General features: G+C 40.1%; 1 protein-coding gene across 1 annotated transcript in view; it reads left to right on the plus strand.

Moving 5' to 3' along the window:
* Positions 1 to 27364, plus strand: part of INPP5A (inositol polyphosphate-5-phosphatase A) — a gene marked incomplete at its 5' end in the record, with an annotated part of 209170 nt that extends 181806 nt beyond the window's left edge. Inside the window, 5 exons of the mRNA XM_042863573.1 lie at positions 5183 to 5256; positions 21099 to 21210; positions 25774 to 25842; positions 27090 to 27177; positions 27274 to 27364. Coding sequence (XP_042719507.1) covers positions 5183 to 5256; positions 21099 to 21210; positions 25774 to 25842; positions 27090 to 27170 — 336 coding nt within the window. The remainder of the gene's footprint in view (positions 1 to 5182; positions 5257 to 21098; positions 21211 to 25773; positions 25843 to 27089; positions 27178 to 27273) is intronic.

Consider the following 27364-nt stretch of genomic DNA (forward strand, 5'->3'; position numbering starts at 1 on the left):
GGGGCCAGTGCACAGCAGTGTGACAGCAGCCACCACTGCCAGACCCTGTGGGACCCTGATTTTAAGGGCAGCTTAAAGTCAGGCCAGAGCAGAGTTGTATGTAACGTTGTCTTAGGTGGGAGGGATCTGTATTTCCCAAATCCTTGTTTGTAAAGCAGTCTATTGCTGAATCAGGCTCTAAATATTTTTCTCAACTGGAAAGCCAAATTAAGTTATTGCATTTCCGGAGTCTTTCAAAAGAAGAGGGCTCTGTACAAGACTGGTGATGGAGTTCACAGTGACTTGTGCCCATATATTTTAATTCTCGGAGGCCATTTCTGTATGCTCATCTCCTTTTCTTGGTCTAAAACTTCATTTTCCTTTCACAGCTGTGAATTCTCTGGTGAGCCCTGCAGATGGGTTTGATAAATGCTGCTAATGTCACCTTCTGATCTAACAACGCTCTGACTTTGGTCTGTAGGTCTTGATGAGTAATTGCTATTGTTCTACTCCAATGACTGAATTAAGATGCCCTGCCTTAAAGGGTTCATACTTGTGTGGTTTTAGCCAAGGTGGCCCACTGCAGTGCACCGATTGACGTTGACCTTTCCTGAGTGCTGTGTTGTTTTAAATTGAAGCAAGCAAAATTACTTAGATTTCTACACCGGCTAAAGTCCGCTATAATCCTTTGGTTATTGTAGAGCAGAATAATATCCAAATTTAGTGTTGCAGATAAATGTTATCTTCAGCTAAAACTCACGTTGCTTTCCACACACAGCCCCAGCAATTAGGGCCCAAGACTGTGGGCTCTAGGAAGTGAATGTTCCATGATAGTGCTTGTTGACAAGAAGAAGGGAGGTAAAGAACAGAACTCTTCAGCAGCCTTTACAAGCAGACTGAAAACAGCACAGTGTTACACGCTGCAGCTGATACAGGCAACAGCTATAAGGGTTGCTAATTGTCCTCTACAAAATAGCAAATACTCTTCAGTGCAATTGCAGTCATTTGGTAATTCTGTGCAAAGAACTTCACTGATAGCAAGTCTAGCAAGTTATTTCCTATTTGAGTCAGCAGGAGCTTGCGTATAGAAGCTATCTGAAGGATTTGGCTTATGAAGCATATAGAACAGAAGTATATAACTTCAAACTGCAAAATCGCATCAATAAATTTAATCTGTTTTTTAAATAATATTCTGCCCTGCGATTTTTTTCTCAGTTGCAGACCAATGGGTGTGTTCTGTGTGCATTCATAATCCCACTGCATGGCTGTATTCACCCAGGTCTCTGTCTCACAGAGTACAAGCTGTCAGTGGTCTTATTGCTCACATGTATGGATGGCATTCTCATTTGGGAAAGTTGCAGGCAATAGTCACTGCACATTGTAGACCAAGGACATTTGCATATGTAGCAGAAATGCAAAGTCATGGCCTGAAGCAGTGATGGAGCACCTGGTGGAAGGCAGGGCCAGCCCAGGGGAGCTCAGGTGCATGCTATGCTGCTGAGTGACTGGAAGGGCTGGATCCAGGATCCACCCCCTCCCTGCCAGACCTCATTTAAGGGCTGGCAGTGGAGGTCAGGGTATCTTACTGGAGGTCATTGCCAAACTGAGGTCTTCCAAAGGTAAGCAAGATTTCTTTCTCTGTTTCTGTGTCCTCAGCTGCTGCATTTGGGCTTTTGCTGCAGACAAAGACTTGTCACCCTGCTGTTATTGCTGTACTTTCCATTGCATTATAGCCTCACAACATAGTATCAGCAACTCAGTGCTTAAAGCAGCCCTTATGTGATCCTTGTCGTACTCTATGTACAGGTACATTGGTGAAATTGCTCTTTTAGGAGGGGGAAAAAAAAGTCTTCTGAATTGTTTGTAACATATTTCTGGAATTAACTTCCAGCCACAGCTCTTCAAAATTTCTGTGTAATTGCTCAAATTATCCCAGAATTTGCTTCTCAAAGATGATCTTGGAATGAGTAAATTAAATGGAACAGTATATTGATTTTTGGCTTTAAACTGAATTTCTTTGTCATTTCTAAATCGTTTAGTGTGAACTGACATACTCCTGTTGCAGCAATAATATTCACAGTGCTGAGCAGTGTACAATATGTAAATAAGCGAGGTTTGTGCTGTAAATATCCATTAATAGAATATGCTTGGGGTAGTTTTTTAAAAGATGGTGGCATATGCTTCAAAAATAAAGATGCTGCCCTGTGAGATTCTGACTGCTTTTCAGTACCAGGTTGTGTATATTAATTTTCATAAATTATCTGTAGTGCTCAGGGGCTCCAACATCCATGTAGCTGCCATAAAGCAAATGTAACGAGATGGTTCCTGTGTCAAGTCCCATTATTTCTCTTACTAGGTTGGGTTGGAAAGGAAAGTAGCTTCTGTAATTGTGATAAGACCTAGTTGTTGTTTTCACCAGTGATCTTTCATTTTGAGATCACGGACTTGAATGCGAACCAAGGTGCAAATACCAAAAAGTGATGGTCAGAGCATGCCCATCTACTGGAAAATGAACGTGAGTTTTCTCAAAATGCACAACTCAAATTTTTGTCACTTCTTGTCCTAGCTTCCCCCACAGTCTGTGGTGGTACCAGGTAAACAAAGAAGAACTCTTACATGATTTCTCATTGTAGTATCCTGAACATGTGAGGAACTTGCCACTTCCCTTCATGAGAATAATCATGTGATCTGTGGGAACGTTTGTACACATGGTAACAGATATTATAACTTACCACTTAATATCTAGGACAGAATAAATGCTTTGTTGAAATTAAGTAATGATTCAAATATAGCAGGAAACAAAACATTGTTCAAATAGTTCACTCTGTTCAAAATACGTGTCGTTTTACACGTGAGGATGCACTGCCAACAAAGGACAGCTTTCCCTGTTCGTGTGTTTCTGGGCACCTGGTTGGGTTTGGACACTCAGCTACGTCATCGTGAGTTTTTGGCTTTGTCATTCCTGGTTCAGTTATTTCCTTTTACCTGGGAAAACTCGGGGGCCTGACGAATGCAGCACACAATATTGTCTTGTTCCTGTTACCTGTCCACTCTGTCACCAGTGTCAGCAGCTCGTCTGCGTAGCACAGCACAACTAAACAAGCGACTGCAGCAAATAAATGCATCAGAAGCCTCTGGATGGTGTGTGTGTGAACACTTAGTCCTCTGAATGCTGGCCTTCACTTAATTTGCAAATATAATCAGATCAAAAACGGTATGAATGTTTAAAGTTTTGAAAGTGTGAATTGGTATGAGAGGACAGTGCTTGTGTGTAACATCTTGGAATTCTCCTGTCATTTATACGATCGCGTTCTATGAATCATTGTTCTTTTATTTAGTTCTTGCTGTTTTCACACTTCAGAAATAGCCTTCTTTGTCCTGGTGCTTCCACCTTCCTCTCCGATCATTTTATTTGGAAGGAGCAGGAAAAATGTATTTGTATTACTTTAATAGCCACGTGCTTCAAGTAAGTTTTTAGTGGATGGTAGATTTTTTTTTTTTTTTTTTTTTTTTTCCTATGCCATGTTCATGTTGGGCAGATAATTAAACAAGTGGGGAGATGTAGAATAGAAAAAAGATATGCATACAAGCTGGCTGTAAGAACAGATGTTAATATGTAGTGGGTACACATCTATCTGTTCGGATTAAATAAAGGATTGCAATCGGGAAGCATGCATGAGGAATCATTTTTTCCTTAAATGTGTTGAGATTACATTGTAAAGAAATGGCTGAATCCCACCTTTTTTGGGGTTGAACATGTTACTAGATAGACAGGTACATGAGATGCAAGTTTCCAGGTATTTTATAGTATTTATTCAAACTTTTAAATAGTTGCGTTTGATAGGTGTCAAAATATATACAAATTAATTGCGGTTATTTGTATTCAAAGTCTTTGCCAGCATTCCGTCTCAGGTTTTAGTGTCAGATGCAGTGAAATAGGGGAAGCTGCCCATTGTTTTGTACCCACATGCAGAAGTGTGTACGTAAAGCAATACAGCAACTAGAAATGGAAGAACACGGGTGGGCCATGGTGAGGTAGCTAATCAGCACTGCAGGTGGTTCAGGTAGCTGCCCTTCCCACAGATAATTAATGTGTACAAGTAGCTGCTAATTGCACGTTTCAGGAATGATTTATGAGGTGGCAGAGGGGAAAGAGGGACACAATCTAATTTCTTTGGGAACCTCTGCTATTCATACAACGGTATCAGCACAGCTGTGAGATGGGACGTGATTAATGAGCAGTGGACAAACACACCCCTTCATACAGGATACTGTTTTGATGGCATGCTTGTCAAAATAGAAAGTGACACTTGGAACAACAGCCAGCAATGCTGCAGATTATGAGCTTTTTGTTTTTTGACTCTCATATTTGCTTGGACGTCAGACTTCACACCAGCCATGGTTCTGAAATAAGGTCGCTTGTGTTCATCAGAACAGTTAATGGTTTAGCACAGACTGTTATCATTGACTTGTTATGAGTGGGTTTGTGTTTATGAACAAAAGACTACAGATGTTTATTTTCTCTGTGGTCAAGGGAGAACAGATTTGGCAAGGATTAATATTTACGTGGGATATTAACTCTAGGCTTATGAACATGTCTGTTCAATATCTGCTTCCAGCTCTGCATCTTGCCTGCTTTCTGGGAGCACATTTTACCTGTTGTCACATCTCCTTTTTTCTGCTATCTGATGTGCACCACCCAAAATTAGTGTACAAAAATGCTGCTTGTCTTTGCTTAGGAAGAGTGATTTGCACATCCTTGTGTTTGTTGTACCTTCTTATCTGAGCTAAAGATAATATAAAGTAACGTGATACTCCTGCTGGCATTTTTGTGGGCTGATTAGCATATCAGTTTGCTGTACGCTTTTAATGCTAGCCTGGTTTATCTCTGAAAAGATTGCTAATATATCTTTTTTCTAATTTGCCATCTTAACATGCTAAGTGCACGTATAAGACACTGATGTAAAGAGCCAGTGTTGTGCGTTTCGCTGGGATGGATGTTCTGTACGCTTTTCTCAATTAACTTTCTATATATCAGAACAGAATTCAGTGTTTTGCATTAAGTTTTGGAAACTGTTATCTGAGGAACACAGCTCAGGCTGTATAATCAATCTCTGTTTATGATGTTTTATATAATGTCATGTTTTTAAATTGCTTCAGTTCAACATTAAAGAGGGATTGCTTTTGTTTCTATCTTTCATAGCTTTTAGAATTCGACAGAGAGCTGTCAGTCTTTAAGGACAGATTGTATGAACTGGACATCTCATTTCCTCCCAGGTAAGATTCACATATAATCCATCTATTAAACTAGTGAGCTGGTGAAAGCGTAACTGTTAGCAGTATTGTAGGTGAAATGTGAGCCTTCCTGTACATACTGTAGAAGTGATAATGATCTTCATTCCCTTTGTAAATGTATACTTCTTCCACCATCCCCTCAACTACTTCATAAGCAGTGCTAAATGGCTCATAGTTTGGATTGAACTGATACTGTGTTTTATAGCTGCTTTTAACATAGACCTTACTTGATTCTGTGCTACGAGAAGAGTAGCTACAAAAGCCAGATGGCCTGTTGAGGTACTTGATTGCAGCCACGGGAGTCTTTGCCACCACTGTTGACAACTGGATAGCAAGTGGTGCTCACTGGAAATAGAGTTGAAGGATTGGAGATGCATAGCTTACTGCCATTGCTCACGATGGGCTCCAGGAGTAGCAGGAAAGAAGGCAGGAGCTTAGATCCTGGTTTCCGTTTCAGTAAGCATGCTATAGAACTACAGAGACTACTAGGAGAATTTTGCTTTTTTGAGCATAGGTGTATGCATTTTAATCTGCTGCACACCCTTAAATGAATTTTAGCCATGAATACACACGTGCTGCTATCAAACAAAACCAAGACTTTTGCAAATGGCAGTTCTCTTCATGGAAAACATTCGGGAAAATTGATGCATTTTAAAATATGTATAGCCCCTTTCTAAGTATGAAGATGTCAAATCTTACAGTCATTTTTTTAAGGGAAATAAATACTGTGTTCATGAAGAATGAAATAATTTACAAGGAATTGCTGTAGATGTAGATATATAAACTACTTTATATACTTTACATGTATTTGTATACAAAATATGATGTTCTTAAATATTTGTTTTGTTCTTCAGAAGCAGGCTGAAAGGTGTAATGTTTTGGCATATACCAGGAAAAAAAAAATTTGAAAAGCTTCTCTTTTTGTTATCATAATCTCATTATTTTTCACCAGCCAGCTGTGATACTGAATTATATTGATCCCATGGGACAGTGGGAGTATGCATGGAGAGGTTACCACTGCTCTAAATTGTTCTTATTGATTATGATAACAGAAGAGAGCAGTGTGTACATCGCTGACTATATTTCATTAGTTGTGTACTCGTTGGGGGTAAAAGGAAATGAGGGTAAAAAGACACGTTTTTTATCAGAAATATTTGACTGAATTTCACTAACCTCGTCTCTTTCTATAATGAAGATTAGTTGCTTCATTTTCATTGTCTATTTTAGAACAGTTTCACTAGTGGTGAGCAGTGAAGGAAACGTATGATCTCAGTTCATATAAGTGAATGTACATCGCAAAGTCCAGCTGTCATTTCACTTGTAGGCAGCCCCAGATCAAACTTTCAGCCTCCAAGCACAAATAACGTGGCACTTGTAGGCAAACAGGCCAGGCAGGTCTGAGAACATTCTTACTTGTGAAGTTCTGTGTTAGTTATGGACTGCTTTTGCTGCTTCCTGACCTGTCTGAGGGGTGGGAGTGGTGTTTGGGTGTTTTGGGTTTTTTTTTTTTGCGAATTTATGGCTTTGCCAATGTTTGCTTTAGGTTTTCTTCCTCAGAATGAAAACAAAACAGAAAGTAGTGTGCAAGCAAAATGCAAATCCAGGCCAATTTCTCAGCCAAAATGAGGGTGAGGTTTGACAAAAATACGCTGTTGCATGAGTGATTTGTAGGTTCTTCAGGGCTTTCAGCCAATATGGTTTGCTGTTGTTCTGCTCTAGAGCACAAGTCAGAAATTTGGTGCGAGTCTTTGTATCTAAGTTGTACTTCTGAACTTTCTGTGAAATGATGGGAACACTTGTCCAAACTCTAAACTTTTGAAAAGTTTCTTTTCACAAATACGTCCAAATCTCATTAGAGGTGTATTTTATTATTCAAGCAGCTGGGTTCCTTGCAAACTACGGCCAGACTGTGAACAGTGCAGTATTTTCCTTGTAGCTGCTAAGGGCCACGCAGCGTGAGCCTGTGGGCAAAGAAGTTGAGCCTTCCTCCCCATCACATCCTGTCAGAGCTGGGGCAGGGGAGCTCTCCATGAGCAGTGCAGGGTTACACCAGCACTCTGCTCAGTGCTCGCAGTGTTGTGGCAGCAAGGACAGGGCTCAGGTTCTGCGTAGGCCACAGCTCCTTCGTTTGGGTATTTGCACATCCAGATCTGTGATCTCTGAGTACAGGCTAGGAGCCCAAGGAGGGGTGCAGCAAATCCTTCCTCAGCTTCCAAAGGTCCACGGAGAACCAGCCCTGCAGCTGCTGCTCTCGACTGTGCAAACAGCATCAGTGAGAGGATAAATGTATGTCTTTGATGCTTGCTGTCTGCTTCATATAATTGAGTTTTATGCTGAAAGCTGGTTCTTCCTTTTTGACATGGAAGAGATGTTAACACTGGACTTAAGTTCAAAGAAATTTCTTACATAAGCAGAGAACTGATAGAAATCTAATATGAGAATATTGTTAAGAATATAAGATGTAAAACCAACAGGCTGTCCTCATGCACGTACATAGGACAGATCAGCTTTAGGGTGTTTTTTCTCACCCATCCTTCCTTGTGTTCCAGACCACAAGCCAAAGTAATCCTGCTTTCCGTTTTGTAATCCTTGCACAGCCACCAGGAGCAATGAGAAGTTTTGCCTGAGCAGGGTACTGCAGAGTTGGATTCACTGTTGCTATAGAGTTTCTCCAATCAGTGTTCTATTTTTGTTCAGGAAATAAAGCACATTGATTTTTCTGATAGAAATAACATGATTTATTTTTATTTCCATTGAAATAATTGCCTCTATCTGCTATTAGCTGTAAATTCTAATCTTTTAAATGGTCAAAAAGCTACATGTTTTTCTTTATAACTTAAAACCTAGAAAGAAAGGAACAGTACAGCCTATGTGTGTGTGTGTATATATATTTTTTTTTTTAAAAAAAAAATTTTTTTTTTTTTTTTTTGCTTAATTTGCCATCTGTTTTCCCTGCATTTTTTCATCACCTTCTGAGAAAAAGAAGTATCTGTAGCATCTCACTATTTGGCCATTTTTATTTAATTTTTGTAAATGTAAGCTTTATATATAGGATATTTGTCATATATCCAGTCATACTGTATTTTATATCTTTAACCAAAGGAGGATGTGAAAGGTACTGTATGCTTAGAAACTACTTTAAACTTTTTGGAATTCTTAGCTGCAAAGTATATCATACATCAGTTTGTTGCATTTGCAGAACCAAAGAAGAGGCAGAGAAAGATCTAAAGTCACTTTTTGTGTTAGGCCTATGTGCTTAATAAGTGAGTATTTGAATTTAGAAGGAAGCCATGAACAATTGTAATGATTGCCTTAAAGTAGTATTCCAGAATTTGTTCTAGTTAGCAAATCCATCTTAGCTTTCATAACAGCAAGTGTTTAAATAGAAAAGCTTGGGATTTATGAAGTTGAGCAAAAACTTACGAGATAAACTTATGAGATGAAAAATTCAGTTCTACCATTCTCTTTCTACTTTATATTCCTTTTTTAATCAATGGTTGTTTGTGTACACTGCATTTCTTAATACAGATATTAATTGTCTGAACTGTGGTATGTTTTGAGTGATCTAAGTTGTAATCGCTGTTACAGTTAACAAATAAGCTGTACTGTTTTTGGGGTGGGTTCTGTTCTTCACACGTTCCTCTCAAGAAGTGTGTTTGAGATTCAGTTACACTTCAGATAAATGGAAGATGTCGCATTGCTTTGGGTTGCAGCAGACGAAGTTATAAGCATAAACTGTTCTTTCGCTGGATTTTATCATGAGATGATATTGATGCGCTGCTGTTGTTGACCTGCTGTGGAGAGCTTTAGTCCTCCTGAGTCAGCAGTACTTTTACGGTCAACTTCAGTGGGGCCAAAACTTCAGCTTGAATGGTTTTCCTGGTTTTGTGTTCACTTCATTCCTAGAGCAGCATTACGTGTGATCTGGATACCTCATGTATAAGCACAGCTAGGTACAAACGTGGTGTTTGTGCTGACCCCTGCTTTACCTTGTTTCCTTGCATAATGCTGAGGGTGGCCTGGTGTCTTAGTTCTGATCTCCAGGCCGATGCTCGCTGAGGAGGACGCCAGTGTGTCCACTGGTGGGCAACCAATCCCCTTTCTTCATAGGAGGGGTTTGTTTTGACTGAAAACTACCAGTTTTACAGCATAAAAAATTAGTAAAATCCTAATGGAAATACTAAGAAAACTCCATTTCATGGTGCCAGGCATTATGGCGAATGCACAGCAGGGAATGCCTTTCTTGCAGAGGAATGCCTTGAGTTCACTTAGCTCTGACCAATGCTTGTGGTGAGAGCCCCAGGCTGTGAACCCAGTTCTGAGTTCTCACGCACTAGTCTTTGTTCCTGCTTTTTTTGGCAGCACCATCAGGCACTGAGTTGTACGAGGTTCTTTTACAGTGAATTCCTCGGCCCCAACTTCTAGGTTTCAGCTGAAGCCATGGCAGTTATGTAGGGATATCCTTAATTTCTTTCAAATGAAATCACAGCGCTTTGCTCTTTAGGTGAACCTTGGTATAAGCAAAGAGCACAGGGTGCACAGGGATGCGAGTGGGGTGCAGTGAGCCTGGTTTGGGCAGCAGGAACTGTTCTAGGGCCTTAGTGTGTTGGCAAACATTTTGTGTATTCCTACATGGTAGGGGAACAGCCCTTCCATGAGACTTTACAGGAATGCAGAGTACAAGTTAACCACTCTCACTCTGTGGGATTTAGGGAAGATGTGCATCATTTACAGTGTGGAAAAAATGCCAATTGACTGTTATTATTAAATAGAAAACAACAAAAAAGCATACAACTTCTTTGGGAACCTAGAATAGTTTGGTTGTCAATTCTACTTTTTTTCCGGGTCCTTGTCACGCTAAAATAGCATTTCAGTATAAGCAGTAATAAAAATGTTGACTTATTCAGTAACTTTTCAAACAAAGCGGTAGTGAAATGAAGATGTGTTGTAATACTCCTGTGATGTTTTGTTCCCCTCCATTGTACTGACAATTGTTGAGTTTATTATGCTCTGCAGTAGTTTGCCTTTCCAAAGCTCCTTACCATCTCTTTACAGTTGAGTGTAAACTACATTCAGTACTCAGGGAGAGCACCGATCTCTTACTGCTCTTAAGGCAGAGAAAGCATCTCAAGAATCATTATTTACAGATCTTGGCCATAGAAGGAGGTCTTTCTGTATTTACATCTACTGTTATATCATCCTTTTTAATAACAGCTTTTATAAACTTAATTTTTTATTATTTCTTTCCTATTTTCTTTCCACTCACAGAGCTAATGGCTCCTGAAAATAAAATTCCGATGTTGTAATAAGTATCAAACAAAAAGTTGCTCTTTAACTCTGTAGAGAGAAGGGATCCTGTATTCTGAGTCTTGACTGTTCTTCAATAATTCTAGGTTTTTTTTAAGCTGACTTCTTGCCTTGTATCTAAGACCTAGTATAGATAATGCCTTAAAGAAGCTGAGATACCAAAAAGCTCTTGGCCTACATTGCTCTGTTTGCCAAGTCTGGTCAGCCACAGAGAGAAGAGCATTGTTTCACAGCTGCCCTTCACCATTTGGTGCTTAAAAGATGACTGAACCTCAGCTGATAGCCCTCTATGGCAAGCTCATGCAGTTCTTCCATGCTGGTTGGTGCCTTGAAGGAGGGCCTACTTTATTTTAACTGTCTGTGGGAGGGTGTGTTAGATTGACTGCTGTGGAAGACTGCATTGAAACACAGTGCAACTACATTAATACAAATCTAGATTTCAGACATTATTCACTGAAAGCCAGAACAGTCAGTTTTATATTTCGAAAAGCTGTACTTTAGGGGAACAGAAGTGTACAAGTGGAGATGGTGCTGTCACCCCATGGCCAGCCACCTGCCTGTAAGTGGAAGGAAGGACATAAGCTGTGCTCTTGGGGCATTTCACAGCAGTCACTGAGCGCATTTGAAAAACAATTCAAGGAGTGATGATGAGAGTGTTCACATGGCTGATGAGATGGAATGTGGATGAGAATTTTCAGAATTGCCATTCTTCTTTTTGATTATTTTTTTTTTTAATAATCCACAGTTTGACTTTTTCTACACCTTTAAAAAGGTAGTTCACTTTGAAGTTTTCAAACTGCTAAAAAATACAGAAGTAGAATTTGTTGAATTTTACAGATACATCACTATTTTTAACTATACAGTAACTTTGATAGTACATCTAGTGCATAATTCTAGCAATGCTTTTGAGGGGAATTATAATTAGAGTATATTATAATTCTAAACAAAATCTCTAGTTGCCCTATCAGTGCTATTAATGCAACACAACACCTTCCTGAAAGTTAATATGTAAGTGTGTCTTCACAGGGTCTTGGCAGACTGTGTTAGTGACCCTTAGTTCCAGGAGCCTTTTCCCCATCCACTTTGTATGTGGGAAGGTTTCCAATGCAGCCTCCTATCAGTCATAGAATCACAAGGTTGGAAAGGACATGCAACTGTCCTGTCACCATTACTACCACAAGCCACTGAACCATATCTCTTGGCACCTCATCCTGATGCCTCTGGAGCACAGCAGGTACGGTGACTCCACCAGTCACAACTGAAAACAGCATTTCTGCAGGTGTATTTGTGGAACTGAAAAATTTTCTTCTTCTGCAGTCCAAAATTAGTTTGGTTTCAGACTATATGGCTGTTTGTTATTTCTTTTTCCCACCCTGTGATGGTCAGGTCTCCTCAGGAACCCCCAGAACTAAGCCCTGAGTGCAGCCCTTGCAGCATCTGCTCCACTTGCAAGGCTTTCGGTTACCTCTGATCTGTTCAGCTTGGCACTAGATAGCTAGGCTTTTTTTTTTTTTCATTCCGATTAAATTCTGAGTTCTTAATTCTCCAAGTATGAGCAAACCATCCCGCGTAAGCCGTACATCACTTGTAAGAAGTGTGCTAGTGATGCAGTGAATGAAATTCTGAGGAAGAAGTCTTGAGCTGCAGGCTCAATGTGTGCTGACGCCACTGTGCCACAGGTCAGCAGCCCCTGTCCCAGGGATCCAGCACATTCCTGCATGTCACAGTCGCTATCACCAGAAACTGCCAGGGGAGCAGTGTCCAGCAGGGAAAGCAGCCACTCAGTTTGTTGTCTACCAGCAAAGAGATTGGCCTCTTCAAAGCCCATCCCTTTCATCGTTTCTCTGCCCTTGGAGTGAGAATAAGAACAGTAACAAACCGCATAGCCTTTGGCCACAGCAGATCCTAATTCTGTCTTCCTGAAATCTGCCGAGAGCAAAAGTAAGCTGTGGAAGAAATCCCAGCTTAATAAAAATATCACAGGCTACGTTGCAAGTTTGTTATCTTTACACTGAACAGGGAGAGTCCTGCTAACATACACTTTTTCAGACAGTATCCCTCCATTCCTTTATTTTTGAGGCCTTTTCTTTATATGATGAATATTCATGTTTTATCTAATTGCTCTTTGTAATCTAATGCCTCTCATAGCAGCCTTAGCCATTGGGGATGAAATACAATGCAGAATTTTAAACTTGGTGAGGGCTGTCAGTCATAGGTGGAACAGCCTGGCCGTGAGCAAACAGCAAGCCCAGCGTGAACCTGGAGGAGGGTTTGTAGTAGTCAGCAATCATTGCAGAAAGCAGTAGGTGTGAAAAAGAAAGAAACAACATCGTGGTCAGTCCGTATACAGGTGGGCAATTGTTAACTTTATCACTGTTCTCCATTAATTATTATAATTATTCTTGTAGCTGTTGTATAGCGAAGATAGGAGCTGACTTTAGCAAGGGCTCACACCCACCTACAAGGTTTGCTTTCTGATAAGCCTGCATGCACAATACTCTTAAGTATTAATCATTCTCTTAAAGTGGCCTATTCCTGTTTGTTGTTGCATTAGGCTGTCATGTAATTTACTGGCTGGACATATGTTTGTGTCTTAGATACCCTCTTTGTGATGTTTTTCTGTAGCAGACACTCTGCATTGGCAATATCTTGGCTTTGTCACCTCTCACCAGGAGATAGGCTGAACCTCATCTGCTCTTGGAATTGTGTTTTTTCTGGAGTTTTCTTTGGCTCTTGTACTTAATTCTTCCAGGTTCCTGTTTAATCAATAATCTGTCTGTTTTCTATCCTTGCATCTTGTCCTGTGACCTTCCTTTTATTCTAGCAGGTGGCACAATTATATATATGTTTTTCCTGGTCTAGTCTGACAGGAGAACAAGCTGGTCTGTTCAGCAGGAAGCAGAGCTATTCTTAAAGGCACCCACTTGTTCCTTCCCTTCAGAAGAGAGTCTGAAGAACAGTTGTGCCTATTGTACTGAATCCTTTTGGTGCCTTCGTACGTATTCCAAATGTTGTCTTGTTGTGGGAAATGAGAAGGCAAGATCGTGGTTCAGATTCTAATGGACTCCTTTACTTTAGCACTGTCCTCTCCAGTTGCCTTGTATGTATTCAAAACATACAAGAAGACAACTGGGTACAGAACCTGTGTAGCAAACGGGATTCCCTTGCGTAGAACATGACCTGCTTCTGGGTCGTTTCCTCAGAGAAGGAAGCATTAGGCACCAGAATAGATGAACATCTGTTAAACTGGTGGATGGTTTTTGTGCTTGCTGTATTAGTTACTTTTTCTGCCAGTTAAGTATTTGTGCATTTTTTGCCAAATAGCAATACTTAATATTAATTCATGAAAAGTAAAACACCTTCCAGGTATTTTCCAGGTTATCTTAAACTGTCAGTGGATCCCTTAGCCCCTGAGGGGCAAATTGCCCCAGGACCTTGTGTAGCTATCCAGGTTCTTCCACCACATGAGAGTGGAGCACAGAAACTGCTTCCCAACTGGAGATTGAAAAGACAGCTGTCATTTACTCTAGATCAGTGATCATTTAACCACTATAACACTTTAACTCTTATCCCTATTTGTCTCTTCAGATTAAACCAGTACAGCTCTCACTTAATTTTCAAACTAAAATAGGATATATATTTTTTTAATTTGTGAAGAACTGGATCACGTTGCCACGTATGCAGTTCTTTGTTTTAAGGAATTGTGGCAAAGGAAAAATAAAGAAGAAAATCAGGGATGTCAAGAAGTTTCAAGTGCTGATTATTACTGTACGCCATGTGTAAGGTGAGGATTGCAAACAGTGGTTCAGTGGAAAAATGGAGTAAGTTCAGACGAGGTTATGGTCTTTGCTGTTAGCCAGGTCACCAGTTGTAGTCTTTTTACCACTGATGCATCCTGCTGAGGTCTGAAAGTACTACTGAAAAGCCTGGTCTTTTGGAACCTGAGCTCCTTCCTACCTGGTGCTCAGCTTTGTGTTGGTTTTTATCTTCTGTATTAGAATTTGTGTAAATATTCCACAGAATTAATTTAGCCTAAGTCGGGCAAGTTCCTGGAGAAAACATGTAGCTCAATCACAGTCACATGCGCTGACATCAGACTGTTCTGCTGGAATGAGCCCACGCTGGGTTGTTTCCAACAGGCCAACGTCATTCATCATTATGTGTATCCACCTGTAATAGTAGAGGTATCACAGACATTTAGCAAGTGCAGCTTTGTTGTTATTAAAGCTGTAGAGCACATCACTCACTGTCCACTGGCCAAGGAATTAGTACTGCTGAATGATCCATTTCTGTTCACTGGGCCTCACCGTGGTGCTCTTCACTGAACAGCAGAACTCTGCATGTTGGGCGCTGTCGGCTGTGCATCAGTCTGTTGGCCTTCCACAGACTGAATGCCCTACGGAGGAGCACTGAGACAGTAGGCAGACGGCAGGTACAAGAAGTAGCTGTGTTTGTGCAGTCACTGTGGGTGAGCAGCGGAATGTTTGTAATCGGTGAGGAGGATTTCTCTATGGGAGCAGAAGAAGAAGTGCCCAGTTATTCCTCTCTGGAAAAGAGAAAAAGGAAGGAGCTCTGGGTTTCTTCCTTTTCACTGGAGGAGGTCCTGAGTTAGACTAACAGAACAGAAATATTAGTAGAATCCTATGTATTCTTCACGTGTATTACAACAGCATGATTTTCCAAAGCAGCTCATTATCTGAAAAAAAGCAATACGGTCAACATAAATCCATAAAACAAAATTCAGAGAAAAGCATTGTGGTGTTAACCTTCCTGCTTTGTGTTGAGCCTGGAGTTATGGCTTGGGTCCTGTTTACCCATTTTACCCTTTGCTACTGGATTGCCCTGGTGACCTCCCTTTTTATTGTCACCTTTGACTCTGATTGTTGGTTTCATCACCATGGTGTTAGTGTAGCATTTGCAAGTAGCAGCTGTTTAACACATTGTACTTAAACTACTGTGTTTGCAGGACTCTGTTTACCCTCCTGATTTGGCTTAAGTGAGATGCATATCATGGCCAGTTAGCTCAGCAGAGCATCATGAAGGCATATTAGTATTTTGGTACACGTGAACAGTTAATTCAAATACCAGTGTGTCTCATGGCTAAGCTTTAATTGTCTGCTTCTACAACAAGCATATGAAGATGAATTACACGGGGTCATGTGCTGGGAAAAAGCCTAGGGAACCCAAATCTCCCTTTCAGATTCAGGAAAATATGAAGTGGTAATTTGATGTGGGGGAAGAAACCAAAGATCTGGCAGTGAACAAAAATTAACAATGGCATTTGCTGATTCTTAGATGTCATACTTTGGTCAGATGACATTTTATTGAGATCTTGCTTGTGTCCAAGACACATCAATACTGAAGTGGGACCTTGCCAATTAAAAGTATATTTTTTATTTATATACGTATATTTGGCCTTGTGACTTTGAAAGTACTCAAAGCTTGAATGGGCAGTTTTACACAGTCCCTGTTCCTAGTAAAATCATCTCAACTTGAAAGTAGAGCAGAGCTAAAGGTAAATAAAGTAATAAACTGTTTCCTGATGAAAAGTGTTCAGTGTTCTTCACCTTTTGAAGTTCTCTCAATATCTCAACAGAAAGTTGAGAGTAGATTAAGTAAATGCAAGGACTCATCCCTGAATTCCAAAATAAACTGGACCAAATTAAAACTGTATCTCAGCTCTTCTCATAAAGAGCTCTATTCCCATTAGCACTTCATGATTCCATGCCATCTGAAACCTGTTTTATTAAAAACAATTCAGAGGACAGTTGGTCCTTAAGAAGGAGCTGTTCTCCACTCCTCAAGTGGAAACATGATAAAATTTGGCTAAATTCTGTGCGTAAATCTTGACATAGCATGCGTATTTTCTCAGGATGACCTGTATTATACTAAAAGAAAATGCAACACGGTGTGCTTTTTTCCCATTGCTTCCTGCTGGATGGTATCACACTTTCTACAGCACTACCAAAAATGTCTTTTCCATAGAAGATGGGATGCCTAGAGTGGCACCAAAACGCACTGTCAGCAGTAGGGCACGCTCACGGTGTTGGCTGTGAGCAAAACTGAGCTGAAAGCAGAGCTGTTTGTGACAGACAGCTTTATAGGTGATAATGCTCCAAAGTGAGTTAATTGTTTCCTGTTCGAAAAGACTCTTCACTCATCTCTGTAACACATTTTGTCCTTTCTTGAACAAAAGAAGAGTTCATTAGGAGCATTTTTCCCAACTGGAAATGCAAGTTAAGGAGACATTTATGTACATGGTATTGTTGGCTTGTGTTCTGAGGTAAGGCGCTGTTGACAGAATGGTTTATGATGCCAGAAGACTTTTCACCCTGCAGTAAGTATTTTTGTGAAGGTGTCCAATCATCTTTGACAGTACCTGTCAACAGCAGTAGTGAAGGAATATTACTGACACTCTTTGTGTTTTATTTTCACCAACAGGTGCCAAGTAGCTCTCATCCTTATTAAGTGTAATGTCAGTAGCTCATTTGACACCCTGTTCCTAATCAACAAAGTTAGTTGACAAATCCTTAAAGTGTGCCGTTAGATTTTGACAACATTCAGGATTATATTAATGATGCTGCTTTAATTAGTACGTAAATGTTTGTGAAATAAGGTGGAAAGGTGGTCAGAAGGAATATCTTGAGAAGTAAATCCTGAGGATTGGAGACAGATTATCTAAGCCGCGTGCATGAATGGTCCAGCTCCAGAACTGCCTGTCTATCCATTATCCAGAACATATACAGTTAAAGGATACTTTGTGTAACTCTCTGCTGACTGGCATATATAGACAACAACAAATTTTGTTACTAGCTATTCAGCTGATGTGAGTGGTCAACATCCTAAATTTCAACTTTGCCGCTGTTTTAAACAGGGCAGAAAAGTTATTCCATTTGGGTTTCCTCATATGTCCGTTTATATATAGAATATACTGTGTGCAAAACCACCAAGTAACTGTATTGAATGCTCAGATGAGGAAGTGTGCCCACTCATATAGCACACACAAGTGTTAGCACCGTATCTGGTAATCATTTGTGCTTCAGTGATACCCAGGAGGCCTTTTTCTGTTATGCCATCATTTTTACATGAACAATTGCTGTTACCAAAATCACTGTTGTTGGTTGTTTTTTTTTTTAATGTAGCACCAGATAGATGGTGACTGAGGCAGAAGGCTAGAGGAAAAAAAAAAAGGAATTTCTTCATACAGCCATGGGGCCAAATGAGCTGGTTCTTCCTTTTCTCCACCACAGCCAGAGCTTCAATGGTCAAGACTGATAACACTCAATCCTGGCAAGATTCTCTCAATTTTTGGCTATTAGATGTAGAGTCCTTAAAATTATTTCTATCAAATCTGTTATTCTTTATACAATTCATAGATCAAAAAATCTGCTTAGTAATTAAATGAGTTTTTAACCAAGAATTGTGAGCTCCTTACCAACCTGGAATGGCTGTGTTAAAAGGAGCTGGAGATATCAAAGAAAGCAAAGCTATAAGAATGTACTTGGTAGTAGACGGTCCTACGCCGAATATCTTTTGGAAGTTGTGTATTAACAGATCAGTTCTTGCATAAATTTACATGTAACTATTTACACTCTATTTTAAAGAAGCGGGTAAGAAAAATAGGGCTGAAAAAAAGACGAGAGGCAATGAATTGTGAAGGCACCCCAGAGAAAACAAAAAGTTAATAATCGAACAGAACTGTATTAGCATAGTCAGCCCAATGAAGTCATCAGAAATGTTTTCCAGTTTTTTGAGTGCCTTCCTGAATCTGTACTTACTGGGCAGTTGCTATATTAGATGAAGCAACGTGAGTGCTGTGATTTATATCCTGCTTTTTCTGAAACGCGTGCATCTTTTTAGTTATCGTTGTTGAGTTGTTCAGTCTGCAACCTTCGTGGTTGTGGGCTCAAGCCTGCTGACCAGAGAAGACTTGTTTTTGCAGGAGGTGCCAGGAACATACCAAGGGCTGCATTCTTGTGACAGATGTGTACAAGACTGAAAATCAGTGCTGTTGTGTGTGGCAGCTTTGAGGTTTGGGGTAGTTTGGTTTCTTTTGTATCTTTGTATTTTGCAATATCTTTCTATTAGGGCAACACAGAATCATTAGCTGAGTTTCCTGAGATGCTCGTGCATCTGTCTGTCTCCTCCTTTGATTGCTTTTATTGACTGGTTTTAAATCACATCAGCTAGAGAGAAAGCTAAAATGATGTAAGATGGCACAGTATCCATAGAAAAGAATACCCTTATGAGTGCTCCAACCAAGTGAAAAGTTTCAGAGCTCCCAAGAAAAAGACTGAATTCAGGAAGGAGTCAGGAAGCACTTGCAGTGTTCTAATCCCACTGTTCATTTAACCACAGAATGGGATGACAGAGACATGTACTGGAATGTATGTTACTGGAAAAGTTGTATTGTGGAATACTGTATGTTCAGTGATGTGTTTCATTAATATTTATTCAGTGGCAGTCTTATGCCAGAAATTTCTGATAGAGTGTTTAATTGCAAAAAAAAGCTATCTAAGATAAGTACATTTAATGAACTAAGCTGCCCTGTCCACAAAACCTGCCAAGCTGCGAAAAGAATCACTCCTGGCAATTTCAGGAATCATATTTAGGTCACTTTTTGAGACAATCTACAAAAAGAATCTGCTTATTCCAAAGCATACGGGACCCATCTAGAGCATGAAGGGGGAGAGCAAAGAATTTTCCTTACTTCTTAGGGGTGAATTCAGATAACTTTTTTTTTTTTGTTACATCTATGTCAGCATTTCGCAGGAGTGAGACTGGCACAAGACAAAGATAAGGCAGTGTGGAGAGAGAAGCCTCTGTCACTGGAGTTTGTCAAGATAGAATGCTGTCACACTTCTAGCCTGAGGGACGGATGCTGGCTTATAAAAAGATCTTGCCTCATTTTAGCATATGGAATTATTACCTACAGATGATTTTGTCTGGATAGCTTTTGCAACATTTATCTTCATTTCTGCCCTAGCCATTGGGCATGAATGCTGATGGGTCAGATATATTTTAAGTGACCATACCTCCTTGACTGGGTGATCAGCGCTAGAGACCTTGAAAAATTGGCAACAGTTTTCACCCTTTGAAAATATTCAGATGAATAAAGCAAATTGATGAACACCATTTTACAGAATTTAAGCTCTTGAATGAAGCACTCTAACATAGCGGTAACAGATCGTTCCAAGTACAGAGCATCTTATCTTAAAAGCTGTACAGTTAATACTGTAAAAGGGAGGATTGTATGAAACGTGATTGATTCTTAAACCTTCTATCATAAAAAGTAGCTCCAGTTGTTTAGGATTCCTGAGTAACTAAAAAAGGTTTACCAGAAAAGGTGAACCCTTAAATTGCAGACAAAGAGCTTCTGCTACCAATAGTATTACATCATCAAAATATCTTACAGACGCTCAGAAATAAGCTGTACTTCTGTATGTCAGTGAAGCAGCAAATTGAATTCTCATAATATGTTTTGAAAATGAGTCTTGTTAGGTTTGATGAGGTGGAAAAGGTACTGAGATCACTGGTTTGTTCCAGTACATTCAGTATGCTTTCCTTGGATGTTTGCCATGGCTAATCTTTTTAATGGCAATGTAGCTTGTAAACTTATTTGGTAGAAAGCAAAATGTCTCAGTTTCAGAGCATCACAGCAAGTAGGGTGGTAAATAAGTTTCTCTTCAAGCATGCAAGCCCTCTGGTTACATCCCAGAAATTTTATTTCAACACATGTCCTGAAAACCTCAGTATTTCCATTATGAATTCAACCACAAGCAGGATAAAATATAGATATCTGTATTTTAAATACACACACGCATGTAGGTAATATGCACCAGCTTAATGTTTTTAAGTATGTTTATTTGGAGTTCAGCTAATTCAGGTCCAGTATGCAAGAAACTGAGCCTTTCACAGCCCCTTTGGACCTCCTCCAAGCCCCTTTGGCTACGTACCCGTACCATTCTGGAAGTGGTCTGGGAAAACAGTGGTCCTTACAGCATAACCAGTGAGCATCAAATTCAAAGGTCCATCGTATTAAAGTAGTGAGAAGGCTTGGATACGATCCACTCACAAAGAAAGCTTTGGACACAGCCTCCTGACGGTTGAACCTGAGGCTGCCAGTACCATTGCTTTCAGTGACTTCAGCCTTGGCTCTCCCAGGCCTGTACTCCGGAGATAAACAGAGTTAATTTTCAGGGTGTTCTGCAGGTCACAATAAACATTTTGTTGCGTTTTAAAGCTAAAACAGAACCTGCTGGAGACCCCAGAGTACATTCATAGTGATCCTATGACATAACTTCTGTTTTATCAGCTTCTTTGTGTGAGATGTTCAAAGGGGCTGCTTTTTGCCAATTAATTATTGTTGTTTGATTAATTAGTATTAGTATTAATTAGATATTAATTAGATATTAATTAGTATTAATTAGATAATTAATTAATGTTGTTGTTTGAGCCTGAGGTTTCAGGATGTTTGCAGGAGGCTGCTGACTGTTGTGATGACAATGTGTTTGCAGTTACCCATACAGCGAGGACTCCACCCAGGGAAAGCAGTACATGAATACACGATGTCCAGCCTGGTGTGACAGGATCCTGATGTCCCACTCAGCCAAGGAGCTCATTCTGAAAGTAAGTTTGGATCTGCAGCCGTACTGCTTCCCCCATGTGTCCCCACACCCCACCTGGTGTAGGGATCCTGCTTTGGCAGGGGGGTTGGACTCTATGATCTCTGGAGGTCCCTTCCAACCCCTACAGTTCTGTGATTCTGTGATTCTGTGATTCTGTTTTACTTCAACAAGGTTAGGTACGGCCGATACCTTTCTGCGTGGCCCTGAATTTTCAGTTGACCAGAGCAAACCCTCACTAAGCTGGTGGCAGCACATACAGAATTATTAAACTTCAGTGCTTCCCATTGGAGAATCTGGATTTGTCCCAATTAACCCTTGGACAGTTACCAAAGCACAGGCTTTCACAATGCTTCATTTGATGTCTGAGTTCCAGTGCTGACTGACGATTTGCTCTCCTATAACACTTCAGAGCTTGTCAGGGCTGCATTTGTCAGTGCCCTACTGTGGCATTTCTGAACTGCGCTGGGAAACCGTGCCTGGTTTAAAAAAGAATAAAAATGAATCAATAACCTCCATTAGTCTCGCTGTCAAGCCCCCTGTAAGTAACATAGGGAATAAGGTAATAGCAGGACTGTCATAATAAAAACTCAACACAGAGGCAGACAGAAGCAGCCAGGAGTAGCTCCCACTGAGGAAGGATGTTACTGAAGGAAAAGTCTGTGAAGGAACAGCTTGAGCTCCTGAGTTAAAGTGTAGTAGATATGGATTCCCTCTGTTGTTGATAATGAGAACTGCATTTCTCAAGAATGTGTCCGGCCCTATGTGGGTCAAATGTTCTGTCACTGTCCACTGAAGGACAGCCTACAGCAGACAGACTCCTAACTCTGGTATACCAATTAAGTTGGTGTAAATTTAGACATTCTCTTAGAGTTTAGAAATATTATTTTGCACCATTTTTAGAATATACGGTTCCTCTTAGGATTTCAGTGCCTAGAGGTCAGATAAGCTTAGTGATGCTCTATTCAAGGCTAAATGACCTAATTGTAGTTCAGGAGGAGCCTTACAGGTCTCTTGTTTTGTCTCTTTCCTTTACTTTGCTCTGCTCTCCTGTTTTCCGTAGAGACACTGAACCAGATGAGCTAGTTACATGTGCCAACGTGCGCTGCTTCTGTTTTTTCCTGTGTGTGTTTGGTCACGGCAAGAACATGGAGATCTGTTCTGTTGTGCTGTCAGTTCCTAACAGACCCCAAACCCATCAGGAAATCAGTGCATGAGGAGATCTCAGCCATGGCTTTCTGCTCTGTGTAAGATCCCTCCTGCTGTGCGAGCAGTGGCCATAACTGCCATGCAGAAAGGACTGTGCTGTGACTTCTCAGCTCTGCTGCACTGCGGCTGCTTTGCTGACCAGATTGTTTACCTGTCACGTGCGTAACAGTTTTACAAATGCCAAATTGCCCAAAGTCATCTGTCTATCTGTATTTTTCTCTATAACCAGTACAGTTTAACAGGAAGTAATCTTTGCATGTAAATCTTTTTTTCTTCCATTTAAAGTAATGAAACCCTCGAAACTTGGTTCCCTGAAGTTTATAACCTTCCTGTTCTCTCTCCCATCAGGGCTATTTACCTCATGATTAGACTGTTTGCTTTGCAGTATATAACTCACTGAAAGGCTGAGAACATTTTTATGTAGCTACTCACATTTCAGTCCAGCATACTTCCTCACACGTTTTAATGTATGTGTCTGCATGATATCTTGAAGTTTCACCTAAAATTTTAGACAATGCCTGTATTACGGAACTTAATGAAAAACCATTATAAAGCCAAGACGAATATAGGCTTTGTAGTAAGAACAGTAATGTCAGAATCAAAGTCATTCGATCTTCTTCTACAAAACTAGAATAGGAAAAATGGAGGCTCTACCCAAAATATTACAGATAGCGCCTGGCGCCCCTGGAATTCCTCAAGAACAAAGGATTAAAACCATGGAAAGAGTGGCCAATGGGGCAAGATTTTTTTTTAAACTATGAATAAGGAGATAGAAGTGTACACAAAGGCTTGAAGAGTGTAAACAGTACAGAGGGAAAGGAATTCTTTCAGATTATCTGGGGGGTATAACTTGGATATAATGGGAGAAAATTAAACAAAAGAAAACAAAGGTAGAGCATTAAAGAAGTTAGTAGCTGTGAGGTCAGTTAGCCAGTTTTTGGTCTCAGTGGAACAGAAATGCAGTCAGCTGGATCATTCAGAGCTTACGTTTTAAAACTGCGTGCTGTGTTTTCACTGCAGTTTTGTACTTTCAAATCAGGAGCGTGCCGTCTGGGACGTTTCCAGAAACGTGTGTGCAAAACTACAAATATGAAGGAAGCCAAACAGGCATGGGTGTGTAACTCTGTGAGCTGATACCAAGGAAGGAGTTAGCTTATCTGGATCAAAAATAAACTGTAATTGTGGCTCATAAAATTTATTGAATATATTAAATGGAAAAGAACCAATAGAGGAAAGAGCGAAATGGCGGTGCTCATTTCTGTGGTTTTGTGCAGCCATCAGCATTTGCTTTGCCACTGAGAATGTATTTCACTGCAGAACCTTACGCCTTGGTGTGTAGGAAGGAACTTAGGAAACAAAAAGCAAATTTTAATTAACTAATTACAGTATAATAAATCCTTGAAATTTGAATCATAGAATCATAGAATAGAATCATAGAATCACAAGGTTGGAAACGACCTATAAGATCATCTAGTCCAACCGTCTCCTCATCACCATTGCCACCACCAGCACTGAACCATATCACTTTTCATTAATTATATCAATATCAATTTTTAAATATTTTTGGTGTGTTCCAGTTAGGTATTGGAAATTCTTATGAGGGTAACTGTTAGGTGGTGTTAATTCTTACAGGCAAATGAAGAGTTTATTTTTCTGCCTTGGCAGATCTGTATTTTATTTCAAACAGAAATTGTAAAGCTGCCTTTTAACCCTATGTGAAGAAAGAACAGTATGCACAAGTTGCCACGCTGTACAGTGGGCTCTGCTACACAGTAGGCATTACAGATTGTACAGACATGGGGCTGTGAACAGCTTTCATGCAACATCATCTATCATGCTATGGTCGGTTACCTCACCATCATGTTATTTTATGCCTCCTGAGCCCTAAAACACCAAAGGTTGCCCACTGCTAGGGAGCTGCGTTGACGCCTGATAGCGTGAAGTAATGAATGCTCAGCCAAGTGTATATTGTTTCTGCTTGTGCACCGCTGTAATTTGTTTATCTGTCCAAAGATTATGCAGTTGAAAATCCACAATTTTATGCTGCCTTTGTAAATTATCAAGTCGCTTTTGATGAATGTATCCCCACTTCCGATGCTAGTGGCATTATGATCTTGAAATATTGGAAAGGGCTCATGCATACAATGCAGAAGGTTATGTTTTTATATTTTTGGCAGACAACCTGCTATAAAGTAAATCTGACCTTAAGCTTCCTTACTGCATTAAAGATAATTCAGTTTTAACTTTATAGTCCAAAATGCTGGTGTTTATAGAATGTTACTGCCCAGTCAGACCTGACTGATTACAGATGAGAAAGTCTTGACTGTTTCATACTAAATAAATTAGTATTGCCAGCCAGTTTAAAGAGCATCGCCTGTGGTTATATGAGAGACTTCAGAGTGTGCAGATTGCAGACTGAATTAGCTGGTAGAAAATGTTTAGCATAATAAGAAATTGCCGTGTATGGCAATGTGTTTGTGTTTATTCCTGAAGTACTGTGCTGGAGAAACAAAACATTCTGAAAATTATATTGTGTTGCGAATGGCTGAAAGATGAATGCATTTTATGACCCGTGAAAGTACAAATGCTAAAGAAGTCAGTGTGTGAGTGTGTAAGGATTCAGCACAGAACAAAATGAAAGCAATTCATAATGCAGATTGGAGGAATATCATATGTCATTTCCTGCTGATTTTCCCAAAATCACTTCATGCTTTTTTCAAAGAAAGGAGTGTATATCATGGAACTGATAGAAGATTGTATTCCTAAAGTGTAAATAATTTGTATCTCTGAACATTTAAAATCAACTGTGTGAGGAAATAAACTCATCCCATGGGGCAACATGGATTGCTTGGAATTCAAAGAGCAACAGAGAGATATCCTAGCCAACTGCATACAGTTGTGTGCTGCTCTTAAAAGGAAGCAGGCAGTGCAGTGGGCTGCGTTCTGCAGGCACAAGGTTTGAATGCAAACCTAAGGAAAGATTAACTTAATCTATCTAAATGTTAGTCTCTAACATTTCTTAAGGCCCCAGAAGCAAGGAGTGGGCACTGTGATTTCATGAGTTAATTTATGTGTACAAATGGCTGCAGTCAGTACTGAATGTAAAGATTCTTTCTGCAACTCTCTCTCAGGAAAAGCCGAGAAAAGATGTGTTACTGTATGAGCATCACCTGTTCTGTGACTCTGTCCCCTAATTGTGTGATTCCATAAACCGTCCTCATTCAGAAACCATTCTGAATTATTTGTAGCACCCCATTCCCCTGTTTCTGTAAAGTGGAGGACAGCTGAACTGACAGCTCTTGTTTATTCCTGTTGGTGGTTTTGTTGTTGTTGTTTGTTTGTTTGTTTTTTAAACTAGTCAGAAAATGATGAGAAGATTGTAATATATGACCACATTGGGCCAAACGTCTGCATGGGGGATCACAAGGTAAATAAACAAAACTTTCTGTTGTTCTGTTTTCTTTTCTTATTAGGGAGGGAATGTGTGCAATAGTTTCTTTTAATTTTACATGTAAAGCAGTAATTCCTCAACTTGGTAATTTGAATTGGAAGCTGTGGGATTATTTTAAAGTTGAATTCAGCCAAAATCAGCCAATGAAGCAGATACTTGTATGAAACCAAACAAGGAGGAGGATGGTGTGTGCTGGAAAGAAAATATGATACTGTACAAAACGAGTAAGGAACTGATGTGTGCACACTTACAACTATCCATGTAAAACGTAATCTTTTTCTTCGGGTTTTCAAAAAATGCTTCCGATACATCATTAAATTTAATGTGGAACCCAGCCAGTTACCCATAAAGTAGCATATTGGCAGATCCGTATTTAAACAACATGTAAGAAAAAGAATATTGAATTCTATAATAAGTAGCAGTTGTGTCAGTGAAGAAAAAGAAAGGGATTTTACAGACAGCTTTGCTGAGGATATCAGAGGAAAAGCTGAGGCAGAACTGCAGAAAAATGGAGTGTTTGCTCTCCTTGAAGTGCCAGGTCAGGGAGTGGGAGGGGACTTCTGATGGCAGCTGCAGAATTTTGTGATTGAGTACCTTCAGAAAAAGCCAGCTTGGAACTTGCTCAGCTCACAGCTGTGCAACAGTGGTGGTATTCTGTGCTAGAGGTGGTGTTAAAGCTCCCGAATGGTCGTTCTGGGGTGGGTGGTGGGTAAATACATGCGGATAAATATATGGATAAATCCAAATTGATAACTGTGTACTTCTGTTTGCCGTGGTCAGTGTTCTTCTGAGACAGAGCACTTTTTTTCCTAAGACCGCACTTAAGGAACGTGTGATCCCGATGTAAGATGCAGAGGTTTACTGCTTCTGCAGCAAATTAAAAGTTTGGTGTGTCAGTGGCTGACAGACACTGCAAAAACGATCGTATTTGTTTCTTCTGTCACTGCTGCACTGAACGTGGATTTTTGCTCAGCTGAGCTGATTCTGTGATAGGTTGGAGGTGCATGGGAAGCCCTACCTGCAGGAATCAGTGGGAAATGGTCCCTTGGATTTCAGTGGGATCAGAGAGCTGTGATAGCTCTCGTGCTTTTTGTCATTCAGTTAATCCAAGAAATCGTTGCACTGCTTTGTTTCCAGTCGTAGGGTTGTTCTTGTGTGTTTATTACTGTTTGAAAAAGAAAGATTTCCAATGTGTAACTCCTGTTTCTCCTGACTTGCTGCAGCCTGTGTTCCTGTCCTTTCGAATAGCTGCTGGGGCAGGTAAACCTATTGCAAATGTGCACAAGTGTTGTGTCGTGCAGTGATGTGGTGGTAAATATCATTTTTTTTCCTTTACGTTTATATTTTCTACATCATTGCCCCTGTGTTTATTTTTCTTTTTTTAAAAAAATGCCAATTCTGCAACAGGAAAAAGATGCCTTCGGAACGAGAAGATTTTCCATGAAACAACACTGTAGCGAGGAGGGGAGGAATGGCAGCATCCAGAAATACATACCCG

The sequence above is a fragment of the Lagopus leucura genome, unplaced genomic scaffold, assembly GCF_019238085.1.
Source record: "Lagopus leucura isolate 7727_CA_CO unplaced genomic scaffold, USGS_WTPT01 Super-Scaffold_741, whole genome shotgun sequence".
Lineage (NCBI taxonomy): Eukaryota > Metazoa > Chordata > Aves > Galliformes > Phasianidae > Lagopus > Lagopus leucura.